At 35.7% G+C, this 13,388-nt stretch overlaps 1 protein-coding gene across 2 annotated transcripts in view; it reads left to right on the top strand.

The window, feature by feature from the left end:
- LRRC7 (leucine rich repeat containing 7) overlaps nt 1–13,388 on the top strand; it is a 460,161-nt gene that overhangs the window by 374,130 nt on the left and 72,643 nt on the right. For both annotated transcript variants that reach the window (XM_036256050.1, XM_036256051.1), the window contains exons 16-20: nt 141–389; nt 5,104–5,304; nt 8,364–8,475; nt 8,692–8,872; nt 10,495–12,172. In XM_036256050.1, the coding sequence (XP_036111943.1) occupies nt 141–389; nt 5,104–5,304; nt 8,364–8,475; nt 8,692–8,872; nt 10,495–12,172 (2,421 nt within the window). The remainder of the gene's footprint in view (nt 1–140; nt 390–5,103; nt 5,305–8,363; nt 8,476–8,691; nt 8,873–10,494; nt 12,173–13,388) is intronic.

Genomic DNA, 13,388 nt, shown 5'->3' with positions numbered 1-13,388 from the left:
AAAACTAATTTTCTGATGGTTGTTTTAAATGCATTACCCAGAGTGGAAAAGAAAAAAAAAAGAGTAGAAAAATGATAAAGTGAAAGTATTGCTACAGTGCTCCTCTTTCTCCCAGAAAATGGAGATTCCTTCTCCCACAGGATCACTCTTGCCAAGCCCCCTGGGAAAGGGGCCAGCGTGGGATTACTCTCCAACCTGCCAGACTGTCTGGCGATTGCTGCACACCATGGGCCAGGTGTGATCAGCAGATCCAAGATATGCCCGTCCCCCAGAATGACCCACAGCTGGCATGGGGTTGTATCAGTGGCCTCCAGCAGGAGAGGAGCATGTGCGCTCCATTGCCAGTGGCAGCACAGGCCACCACTCTTCCCTCTCTAAGTGGCAGACAGGTAGGCCTAGGTGTTTGGGGTAGGAGAATCCCCCATGTAGAGGCAACCTTGGAACAGTGGTTGATGGGGTATGTTCTGCATGATTTGGGGGTAAGAAATGTTGATCACAGAAGCTTACCAATGGCCAGTGTTTGATCCTAGTTTCATTTTTGTTTGTTGACATTGGCAATGGGGTTGGGGAGACCCAAGTCAGAGGGGAGGGAACATCAATATGAAGTGGGATATCTGGCATGGGTTTTTAGTTGAGTGCTTCGTTTTTATTTATGTTTTTATTTTTAAAGGTTGTTTGGTTGTTGTTCTTTTTTAACTGAAAGTGTGGGAATACCAATAGTTGAGCAGAATGTTGATGACACTATTGATAAAATCTAAATTGTCCTCACACATACACACATTTTTTAAAAATATTCATTTGGTGGGGGGAGGAGATTAAGTAAACTCGATTCTTAAAATAGCATGAGATTTAAATTGAGATTTGCTGAGAGTGAACTTTAACCACAAAGAGGGCATCTGTTGAAAAGCATCAATTTCCCTTTAATTTGAAGGCACAGATGATGAGAATTCCTGTAAGAGAAGATTGGTTTGGGAGTTGTGGCAAATAGGGTTTCTTTATCTCTGTGGGTTGGGTGTTCAAGACTTTAATGAGAAAAAAGTCTTAATGGAATGTGAAAGAATACTGCATTTTTTTTGTAAACTTTACCATCCACATGTAATGGACTAGATTCTTATTGTCTTATATTCTTTCAACAATATAAGGCAAGCTGAGAATGCATTTTCCTAACTAAAACTGCTATATGTGTCTTTTGTATGTAAAATGTTCCAATTAAATCCTAGAATAAGATATGTAACAATCAATAATCAAAGCATTAACTATTATTTCTCTTACTGGAATTTACAACCAAATCAAATTAGAATTTAATCATTATATAAGAAAACCATGGTTCTGTGTAAATTCAAGATATCACTCTAAATGCCCTAGCAATTAACATTAATTCTTTCTTCATTGCTAAATTTTGAGGAGTCTCCAACATCTTGCAGCTGCTATTTGCATTTACTGCACTTTATCTGGATCTGAGATATACAGAATGTTGTGAAAAGTTTCTATTTTCCAAAATGAAAATAAAATAACATTGCAGTAAAAATCCTGCATTTTAATAAAATGTATATGTGAAATGATCAAATACTTTATGGTGAGTGATATAAACATTTTGGTAAGAAGATAATAGACAAGATTTTTCCACCTATGTGCATAATAAATGAATTTACATATATATTCATCCTCTCTTAGAGTAAGGGAACATTTTAGCTAACATATTTAGAAACATAAAGACACTGCTTTTGTATTTGGGCATTACTGAACTACTAATATCATTGTGTTTGTGATCATATTTATTCATTTCTGAAGTATAGCACACGAGTTGAAAAGTAGAAAGGAAAAACAATCTGTAACAGGGTATAAAATATGCTTCTACAGAGCTTACAAATATAACAGAATTACAAAATTGTACTTTAATTTAAAAATAAATGATAAACTATTATGATAGCTTTATGTTATAAAATATTAAAATGATCTTATTATTTAACTCAATAAAATTCACATTTTAGACTCACAGTATTTCTTCCACAAAATTGTACAAAGATGTGCTGCACCTATACCAGAGACTAGCTCTGAGTCAGGCAACACTTGTGCAGCATAAACTTTGGAGTCAAAGACCTGAGTTTGAATTTGAGCATTGTTACCTACTAGCTATGTGACCTTGGGCAAGTAACTTACATTGTCTGAGCCCCAGGGTATTTTCCATAAAATAGGAATAGATGCTATAAATAAGTATAAAATTTAAATAAGATTTAATTATAATTGATCATTATTAATTAATAATTTATCATTTACATTTTAAAATATGTGGTAAATAATTAAATAAGTATTATTATATAAATAACTAATAGTAAATTTAATATCCTTATAAAACATCTGGCATGATGCCTGACACATGGCAAATCCTGAATAAAAGATAGTAGTTGCTACATACATTTTGAAAAATAATTCAGACAACAGTAGGTATCATGGTTAGACATTTATAGTAGAATCTAGATTGCTGAAGGGATAAGATTTTTAAAATCCATAAATAGAATATAATATTTAAAAAAGTATCTAATCTCTGCATAAAATCTATAAATTTTCAAAGACTATCACATTTACTATCTCATTTTAGCTCTAGATTAACACAAGTGTGTGGAAGAGAGATTTTCACTCTCATATTATATGAGTGGAGACTGATAGCTTCGTCAGGGTAAATTTGGCTTGAATTTAGGTCTTTGGACTCTAAATCCAGTAAGTTCTGCTGATAGACTAGTAAATGAGAAGCAAGGAGCTTATTAGGTAGGTGGAACAAATCTAAGTTCTATGAGACTTGAAGTTTCCACAGTTTGGGGGGAGGGGGCGTCTTTAAGGAAAAGAATGTAAAATAACTCTGTAAATACATAAGTAAGGCCATTCACAAGGCTTGGAACGAGCCCATGCAAGTGACAGGCCCTAAAGCTTAAGCTTCATTAGCTTCAAGCCAAATCCACTTCTGTTTCTAAATTTTAAAATATTTACAGTGATAAAATACCCAAACATATTCTGGTGATGTAACCAAAATATCACATTAATTTACTTATAAAATAAACAAAGTATTGGTGCCATAGCCATTAGTAAATAGTCACTGAATTGTGTCAGATGGGAATTAGCATCTACAAAAAATAGATTACATTATTCAATGAAGTATTTAATTCAATTAAATAACACATCTCATTTTTTGCCTTTGATTTAATTAGAAAGTGATTTTAGCATTGAGGCTATATTAAGGTACAAAAAATTTTAACTTAATGCCTTACTTGAAAAATATTTTTCTATACATTAAAAATTAAAAGATGTTTCAAATTGACATTGTCATTGCACCATTCTATAATTTACATTTCTAAATGTAGTGTTCGGCTTTTAGCCCTGTGACATCAAGCATTTTTAAACAAGTTCAACAATAAAATTTAAAACTTAGATTTACTTTGTGACAAACATATCTACTGCAATTTCAACAGCAAATCAAACATACACACATCCCCAGTGGACTTTGTCTGGCATGGATAGCATTATTTTTATGTTTATTTAAGAATGCATTAAAATTAGGAACCCTGAGATATATTTATATTATACTCTAACAACTTACATTTTTTCTGTAAAGTCTAACTTTTTCTTGAGTTATATTTTTGTAGCTTTATTTTTATATATTATTAATGTCATCCTTGCCTATTTGGGGGTGTAAAAGATTAAATTACATTTAAACAATACTTACACTAGCAAATGACCTGGTTTTTCATCAGCTTTCCAAAAACTTATAGGAAGAATAATTTTGTATTTTTAGTACTGAAAGGAATGTTAAAAACCATCTGGGGAAATCCAGTGCTAGTATTTGAGAAGGAAATGAGCCACAAAAAAGATGAAACATGAGAATAACGAAGTTGGTGGATTTGCTAAAACTGCAGATGAGCAAAAGCGTTTGAGTTCATATTCATAATCCTCAGATCTATGCCACAATCATAGTGTCTTACATCCCATGAATCACATGGGTGTGTGGGGTTGGGTACGGGTGTGCCCTTCCCTCTTTCTTTTTTCTCTCTCATTCCCACTCTTCTTCCTCCAGCTTCTCTTCCACCTTCTCCTCCCCAACCCCCACACACACTTTCCACAGACACATACTTGCCACAGTCACATAAACCATTCCATTTTGTCAAGTTGGTTCTACTCAGATGCAAAAAGGCATGTTTTTTTTGGAACAAGCCAAGTAAATCTGCCCCTTCTTTTTCCTCCCACTCCGTTTAATCAGCATGAACAATTTGTACCTATTACGTTGAAGGAATATTACAAGAGCTCTGATATTTGGATATTCTATATGGCATGTCTCATATTTTCTCTAAATTAAATTGGAAAAAATAATCATTGATATAAATGTGCCCTAAAGTCAGATTAATACACCAAAAAGGACTTCAAGAATGGAAATAAATATCTGGATAAACATAAGCCAAAATTTACATGTTTGCCTAGAATATCTTAGAAAATGTTCACAATTTTTATTTCTCTTTATTGTAAGACATTACCTAGAAAGCATGTTACTTTATTAGGGTAAAATAAAATATAAAGCTACCCTAAAACATATTTTCTTAAATATTAACAAGATGTAACATGCTATTTAACAGAGCTGAAGCATAGTTGGGTAGCCCCTCCCAACTTTTTAAATAAATAATAACTCACTCTACTTTTAAATCTTTTGAGGTCTTCTCCATCACCTGCATTGGTATTTCAAATATATTTTTAACATCAAAATAATTACTTATAAATAATTAAGCCTCTAAAGTATAAAAGCTGATAGTCACAATTAAACTTTTCAGAGATTACTAGTTACTTAAGTGTTGGATGTACTGCTCTTTCAACCATTATACGGTAGGTCTAAAGATAGGATATAATTCAAAAATTGTGTTTCATCTAGAAGGGGGTGCGGGGTGGGAGAAGTCCCAGAAGGCAGAATGAGAGAACACTGAGTGTTCTGTTCTACAGAACAGTCTCAGCCAGCTCAGCGCTCACTGTACTGCATTTGGTTATACTGCACAGAAAATGGAGTAACTTTGTGGACATGCTTGCTGAAGGTATTTTTATGTTAAATTTCTTTTTATAAACTTCTAGGTTGAAATAAACCTAAAACGATATCCAACTCCTTACCCAGAGGATTTAAAGAACATGGTAAAATCTGTTCAAAATCTGGTGGGTAAACCAAGCCATGGAGTGCGTGTTGAGAATGCAAATCCAACTGCTAGCACGGAGCAAACTGTGAAAGAAAAATATGAACACAAGTGGCCTGTGGCCCCAAAGGAGATTACAATGGAGGTATTTCAAGGTTATTGGTAATTGCCAGTGTGGTTTGGACTTTTCAGAATTACTAAATCATACGTGTGTTTTTATAAATGAATAGATCTTCCTTTAAAAGCATATTTTATTTCCCAAAATATAAAAGGGGTCTCTCTACTCTTTCAAACTATAAAGGTTGCTTTTAATAAATCACAGATAAATGATACCCTCATGTCTTAAAAATCATTAACACAGCTCCAAAAGTTCCAATACACACAGAAAAAAAATAATTTGTTCACCCATCCAGGCCTGGCCAGGACATGCATTATATCGTTTTCATGATATCTTTTTGGCAACCTCACACTTTGATTGGATTAGTCATTAGAGGAGACTAAATGAAGATGATTTTATCCTGCAAATCTCAGTCAAACTCTTGATCAGATTTAGAGCCAAAATTTTTTTAAATGTTTTATGTGTTTAGGTTACAACCTTTCTAGGAAACACTACTGTAAACAAACAAAAAGGGGGGGATAACTTTGAAATTAATCTTTTTTCAATCTGGTCATGTGAGCTTAATTCCTATCTTTTAGAATGAATTAGCAATTCATCCTTACCAATTCGTTTGATCTGAAAAGAATTCAACTACATGTACGCCACCTCTGCACTCTCTCATCAACTCTTCAGATAATTTGCTTATCACCTTTTTATCTTCATTAGAAACATAATTGGTATGAAAACATCTAGAAGTTTCTACACCCGTTTCTCTAAAATCGAGATTGGCAAAACTCTTTTACAAATCTGCATTTCAGAGCATCAATTTGCTGCATTGATGAAACACCAACTGTGTATTTAGCACCATGCTAAGCACTGAGAGAGAGAAGGAATGTAAAATGCATGCATTGTCCCCAACTAATTTAGGGCCTTGCCAGGTACACGTAACAAAGATGAAGTGATTAGGGAATACATTCCATGAAATATGATCACGTGGTTGGTTGTGTGATGGAGAATGTAATACTCCAAGAAATCGGAGAGAGAAGCAATCACTGCCAAGCAGTTAAAATGCTACTTGAAGCCATTTCGTGTTGAACTGCATTTTATAATTGAGGGATTATTTTAAAGTCAAGAAGAGAGGAAGGCATTTCAGGCCCAGAAGGAAGCTTAGCATCGGCACAGTGTGCACATCTGTCAGTGAGGATACCACACCAGCCAGCCCAAGAGAGGTATACAGTTGGATTTGCAGGGAAGAAAATTTAAGTAAATATTCATTTGCATTGCATGTTTTCTTTTTGCTTATAAAAATCAGTATTATTTTTTCTTTTTTGAAATATCATAGATATACGATAGTAGAGCAACATACTTTTCTGTAATGTCTAAGATGTTGCAATAAAATAAAAAGGCAGAAAAACAATATTTAACAGCTACACACTAAAAACATATATACTTTGTATTTAAATCCCTTGTAATCACAATTTAAAATCAAAACAACTGTGAGGTCATGATAATCCATAAACTGAATAGTTTTACTACAAATAAAGAGATCTTAAAATTGCTTAATACTGGGATGGGATAGATGAGGCAAAGAAAAGATGGCTTTGATCATGAACGTAATAACAACTGATCATGAACGTAATAACAACCTTTGAGCACGTCACACCTGAGCTCACCAGGAAGCAGCACAGTGTAAGAGATCCCTGGACAGAGCCCAGTGGAATCATGTCTCCATGCTGGACTTTAGTCTGTCTGTGTGAACCTGGGTCTCACTGAGTCTCAGAATCCATCTCTAGGAAATGAAACGGTTGGACTAGATGATCTTTTAGTCTCCTTTCCCTAAAATATTCTTTAGAAACAAAAAGTATCAGATATACCCAGGTTTTTCATAGGCAAATATTCCCATATAAACCTAACCAAAACAACCCAAAAGATACAACTTAAGCCAAGAATTAAAGAAACTGATGTTTCTCTGCAGCACCCAAAGACCGAAGCCTGTCACTGTGGGCACCATAACGCTTATACTAAGAGCTTCCATCTGATCATTACTCAGATTAGTTATCAGGCAGGACCCATTTCATTTATAATATTTTTGTCCTCAAGTATCTTCTTTCTCTGAATTAATAAAATATTTCTAAATGTGTTACATTAATGTTCCAAACTAACAAGTACTAATAAATGAAAAAATACAAAATTCTTTTTTGAATTCAAATTAACCTAAAGGTTAAGGAACAAAAGACATAAAGATAAATTTACATCAGTACATATACAGACAAGCCATTTTTATATCTTTAAAAAGTGAGAATTTGGTAGCTTTGCTTTCCCTAATGCTCTACCACTACCTGGTTACCTGGGAATAATAATTCGAAGTATAGAAATTTAAAATTTATGGGGGTTTTGCATATTAATTTGTCGTTATAAAGTTCTATTCTCATACCAATGTTGTTCATTCCGCTCAATGAATGAATTTGGAATATTCAGGCTAGATTGATCATGAAAAAACTAGAAGCCTTAGGAAGAAAGCATGATAGAATGAAAGAAATTGGGATCACTTGGGAAACTGAAGGAATTAAAAGGGAGATTGATGGGGAAAGCAGGATTTATAGGACCCATTTTTGTATTAATATGGCTAAGGGTTAAAAATCCAGTTAGTGATATATTATTTTTAGAACTCTTAAGAGAGTTTACCTCTTAGAACTTCTACGTGTGCTTATATTATATATATATGGATGTATCGTATTGCTCTTATATGGCTTATAATTCAGTCCTGTGTTATATAATGAGTTATATATCATCTCCCCAAGGAGATTGTAAATTCTCAGAGGTATGGGTGACATTTTGTCTTTCTGGTACCTCTGCAGTTCTTTGCACAGTGTCAGGCATATAAACAGCAATCAGCAAATGTCTGATGAATAAATTCACTCATTTAAATTAGAAAAAAAATCAGGGCTTACCTCGGAGATCCATGTGATGCACTTTTCCCAGCTCTCTACAGTGACTTACGTTTTAGAACCCCGTCTTCAGATCTGAACCAAATGAAGATATTGCCATCTTGGTTAATCACTGTTTAAATGTTTACTTTCCTTGTCCTATATTATTATATCTCTCAGGATTCTTTTGTTCATCCAGCTAATGATATGAGGATTGGGGAGCTTCACCCTTCATTAGCTGACACCCCTCTGTACCCACCCAAACTTGTTCTGCTAGGGAAGGACAAAAAAGGTAACACTGTGAACCCGATGTGGAAAATATGCCACAAATGCATGTGCATGATGATTCACCAGCTGTCAATTATGGTACACCCTAGCATATAGAAATACCTTTACAATTACATATTTCTAACATTAATCGATATGCTGTCTGTTTTTCATACTGCCTTGTCTGTGTGTATAATTGTCAATGTTGAGAGCATTATAATATTTTCCCTTTACATTTCAGAATCAACTGATGAGTCTGAAGTTGACAAAACTCACTGTCTGAATAACAGTGTTTCCTCAGGCACTTACTCAGACTACTCGCCTTCCCAGGCTTCCTCAGGATCCTCTAACACCCGGGTTAAAGTGGGGTCCTTGCAGACAACAGCTAAAGAGGCAGTACATAATTCTTTGTGGGGTAACAGGTGTGTTTAGAATTCCCTCTTTTCCTTTCCCAAATGCTTATTTTCAGCAACTTTTAAAACTGAAAACGTCTTAACTTTGGGATTGTAGGAGCATATGAGTACGTAGAAGGCAGAAGGGGCAGGTAAGCAAATGTAGTCCCCTGAGATTTTCAGGAGCACCTTGAATCCATTTTACAAAGCAACACCATTGTTTAAGGGAGAGATGGTAAGAGATTAACAACAGGTTGAGATGATAGGACAAAAAAAATTTTTAATCAAAATTGTTTTCCCAATACTTATTATATGTATGTAGACATTTCATCATCCAAAATGGTGTTATGGATTAAAGGGGCACATAGAGCCCTTATATGCCTAGTACAAAGTAAATGTTCACTAATGTTTTCATTTCTATCATCATTTTATCACCACCTGGAAAAGTTAGAATATAAGTAAAATTATTTGATCTTTCCAAAATAGATCCTACTGTATAGTACCTGTTTTACAGATTAAAATAACAAACAATATAGTGACTCAATGGGGTAGTGTTTGCCCAGTTCTGATGCCTTTATTTTGTAACTTGTTGCTATGTGCTGTGTTTTACATTACAAATAGCCAATAAAAATCACCATAAGATATAGATAGTCAATGACTTTTATTCATTTTTTACTAGTAACATCACTACTGTTTGCAATAAATAATTTGGTAATTAATAAGTAATTTTCTATTCATTGATGCCCAAAATAATAACAACTTTTTATAAATTCATTATTTGTGATATAAACTGAAATTTATTTAGGTACTTTTTTCATTAGCAAAAACATTTAAAAGTCTTTTTGTCACTGATTAAAGATATATAATTCAATATTATTATTGAGCAACTGGTTTAGAATAAATTTAGAAAAATGATCATCTTCTAGACATACTGTGGTCACTGATGTGAACATGCCAATGACCAAAAGTCATATAACAATATACTATAATTAATATATATAATTAATATAATGTAATACAATTTATATTCTTTAAAAAGATAGATGAGTATATTCCCTATGCAGTGGATTTAATGTTTTCAATACCTGGCCTTCAAATAAGTTTTATTTGAAGATAGTTTGGGTTTATTAGGTATACCAGGCATTTATAGAAAAGGTACCCTCAGCCAGTAGTTTATAAATGTCCTGAATCAGAAATTCCAGGGATTAGGACCAGGAGTCAGGTGATTCTAATTATCAGACAGGCTGCAAGGACCATTACTGAAGATCTAGTTCATTCATTCATTCATTCATTCATTCATTCATTCAACAAATACATTATTAATATTTACTCTGTACCAGCCACTATACTGGACCTGAAGAAAAAATATATATATTTGCCCTTATGAGTTTACAGTCTAGCAAAGGACACAAGATAATAATAATAATATAATAGGTAAGTAAAATATATAATGTGTTAGAGGTTGATGCTTACTAGGAGACATTAAAGTCAGAGCAGGGTAAAGGGTGGACATGAAATAGTAATGCTCTCTTAATCCTAAGTGAGGTATGGGAGAATGATCAGTTCAGCAGAGGACAGTGGCATTCTTGGCAGCTTGTTCTCTTTCTGGCATAGACCCATTATCGTATTTCTTCTTCCCATTGTCTTCACAGGATTGCACAATCTTTCCCACAACCTCTTGATTCAAAGCCATTACTCAGCCAGCGGGAGGCTGTTCCCCCAGGGAATCTACCACAGCGCCCCGACCGGCTGCCAATGAGTGACGCATTCCCTGACAACTGGACTGATGGCTCACATTACGATAACACGGGCTTTGTTGCAGAGGAAACCACAGGCGAGAATGCCAACAGTAATCCTCTCTTAAGTTCGAAATCTAGAAACCCACCTTCGCATGGACGCAGGCCTTTGATCAGGCAGGACAGGATTGTTGGTGTTCCCCTGGAACTGGAGCAGTCTGCAAACAGACACACGCCAGAAACAGAAGTGCCTCCTTCCAATCCTTGGCAGAACTGGACCAGGACCCCTAGTCCTTTTGAAGACAGGACAGCTTTCCCTTCCAAATTAGAGACAACCCCTACCACCAGCCCATTGCCTGAAAGGAAAGATCATATAAAAGAATCTGCTGAAATACCTAGTCCTTTTTCTCCGGGAGTACCATGGGAGTATCACGACTCCAATCCCAACAGGAGTCTTGGCAATGTCTTTTCTCAGATCCACTGCCGCCCAGACTCTTCTAAAGGCATTTCCATTAGCAAAAGCACGGAGAGGCTTTCCCCACTAATGAAAGACATCAAGTCCAACAGATTCAAAAAGTCACAGAGTATCGATGAAATAGACATTGGTACATACAAGGTTTATAATATACCATTAGAAAACTATGCTTCTGGAAGTGATTACTTAGGAAGCCATGAACGACCAGATAAAATGTTGGGACCAGAGCATGGTATGTCCAGTATGTCTCGAAGCCAGTCCGTCCCGATGCTGGATGACGAGATGCTCACGTATGGAAGTAGTAAAGGGCCTCAGCAACAGAAAGCGTCCATGACAAAGAAAGTCTATCAGTTTGACCAAAGCTTCAATCCCCAAGGAGCAGTGGAAGTGAAAGCCGAAAAGAGGATACCGCCCCCCTTTCAACACAATTCTGAATACATGCAACAGCCCAGCAAAAGCATCGCCAAGGATTTGGTCAGTCCCAGAGCCTACAGAGGATACCCACCAATGGAGCAAATGTTTTCGTTTTCCCAGCCATCTGTTAATGAGGATGCTGTGGTGAACGCCCAGTTTGCAAGCCAAGGTGCCAGGGCAGGCTTCTTGAGAAGAGCTGACTCCCTGGTGAGCTCCGCAGACATGGCCATGTTTAGAAGGGTCAGTGAACCTCATGAGCTGCCTCTGAGTGATAGGTACGGCAGACCTCCGTATAGGGGAGGTCTGGATCGCCAAAGCAGCGTTTCAGTGACTGAGTCCCAGTTCCTGAAAAGGAATGGCAGGTATGAAGATGAACACCCTTCATATCAAGAAGTGAAAAATCAGGCGGGAAGTTTTCCAATTAAAAACCTTACCCAGAGGAGGCCGTTGTCTGCAAGAAGCTACAGTACAGAGAGTTACGGTGCCTCCCAAACCAGGCCAGTTTCAGCTAGGCCTACTATGGCAGCTCTTTTGGAAAAAATACCATCTGACTATAACTTGGGTAACTATGGTGACAAGCCATCAGATAACAGTGATATAAAGACGAGGCCCACTCCTATGAAGGGAGAGGAGAGCTGTGGTAAAATGCCTGCAGACTGGAGACAACAGCTGCTTAGACATATAGAAGCTAGAAGGTTAGACAGGGTATGTTTGGCATTTCTCTGTAAGAATATCCCTTCTGCCTTTAGTTTTACTTTATTGGCATTTCTAAGTACATGTAGTGAAGCATGAACTACATGAATGAATAGATGATTAGTATTTTATTTATCTTTATATGGTGGGGAATTCATCATAATAGTTTTTCACGGATATTGTTTAATGTTCTTTGAGAGTCCATAACCTGTAGGTGAGTTATTTATCAAATCAAGCCTAAATATTGTTAGTGAGAAAGAATTTCACTTGATCATACGGGATGGTGTTTCAATCGCTTTCTAGCCATTAAGGCAAAATGCCTCTCCTAGAGCACAGAGCCGTCCTCTAGTGACCTAAAACGTATGATTTTTATTGAGTCCATAAAAAGTGAGTATTTTGCCCCTTTCTTCAAGGACCCACTTTTATTAAAGTCAGGTCTAATTTGTTTATAAAATGTTCATATAGTTACTGCTCTGGGACTACTAAAGTTACGACTCTAAATGAGTGATAATCTTCCCAACAAGAAACAGAAAAATAAAATAAACAGAGATTGAATGCCCTCCTGTATGCTATCTTATTTAATAAAAATCCTGCCATTAAGAATGTTAGTCTTTATACAGAAAGAAATGTTTAAACTCAAATCAGACTAAGACAACAGAACTAGATGACGTCTTTATGAAGACTGCAAATCAGTGTGGATGTTGCAGCCAAAACAAAAAGGGAAGTTAATACCAATTCTAATAAAAATTGAGTCACAATGAAGCATGGAATGTGTAACTATTGAGGAGGAAAAAAAAAAAAAGTATATGAAGCCTAGAATTATTTTTTTGTTGCCTATTAAGTTCTCTCTAAGAGAAATCTGGTCTTTCATTTTCTAGAACTATGACCAGTGACCACCGTTACTGAGTGAACTTTGTAGCTTTGGTGTAGAGGCCTCTGTGTGCTCTGCAGAGCAACTTACAGCTCTTTTTGTGTGTGAAAGTAGGGCCTTTGCTCATTTTTGCAGGTTTAAAAGCTTCCGTGTAACCTGGGAATCAGGGTAATAATACACCATTGGAATGTTTCACTCAATAGTTTTCTTATTTTGTTTGGTGTCATGCTAGAAGCACAGGTCACTGCCTTTATTATATATATTCCTTAATATTGAATTTTGTGTTTTCAGGTGTACTCTTTTTAAATACTTATATTGTTTGTAGGTCGTGTCTACATGACAAGAAAACAATTATTT

The sequence above is a fragment of the Molossus molossus genome, unplaced genomic scaffold (genome assembly GCF_014108415.1).
Source record: "Molossus molossus isolate mMolMol1 unplaced genomic scaffold, mMolMol1.p scaffold_m16_p_12, whole genome shotgun sequence".
NCBI lineage: Eukaryota > Metazoa > Chordata > Mammalia > Chiroptera > Molossidae > Molossus > Molossus molossus.
Note: the sequence above shows the minus strand (reverse complement) of the source record. Positions and strands in the feature narration are given on the sequence as shown.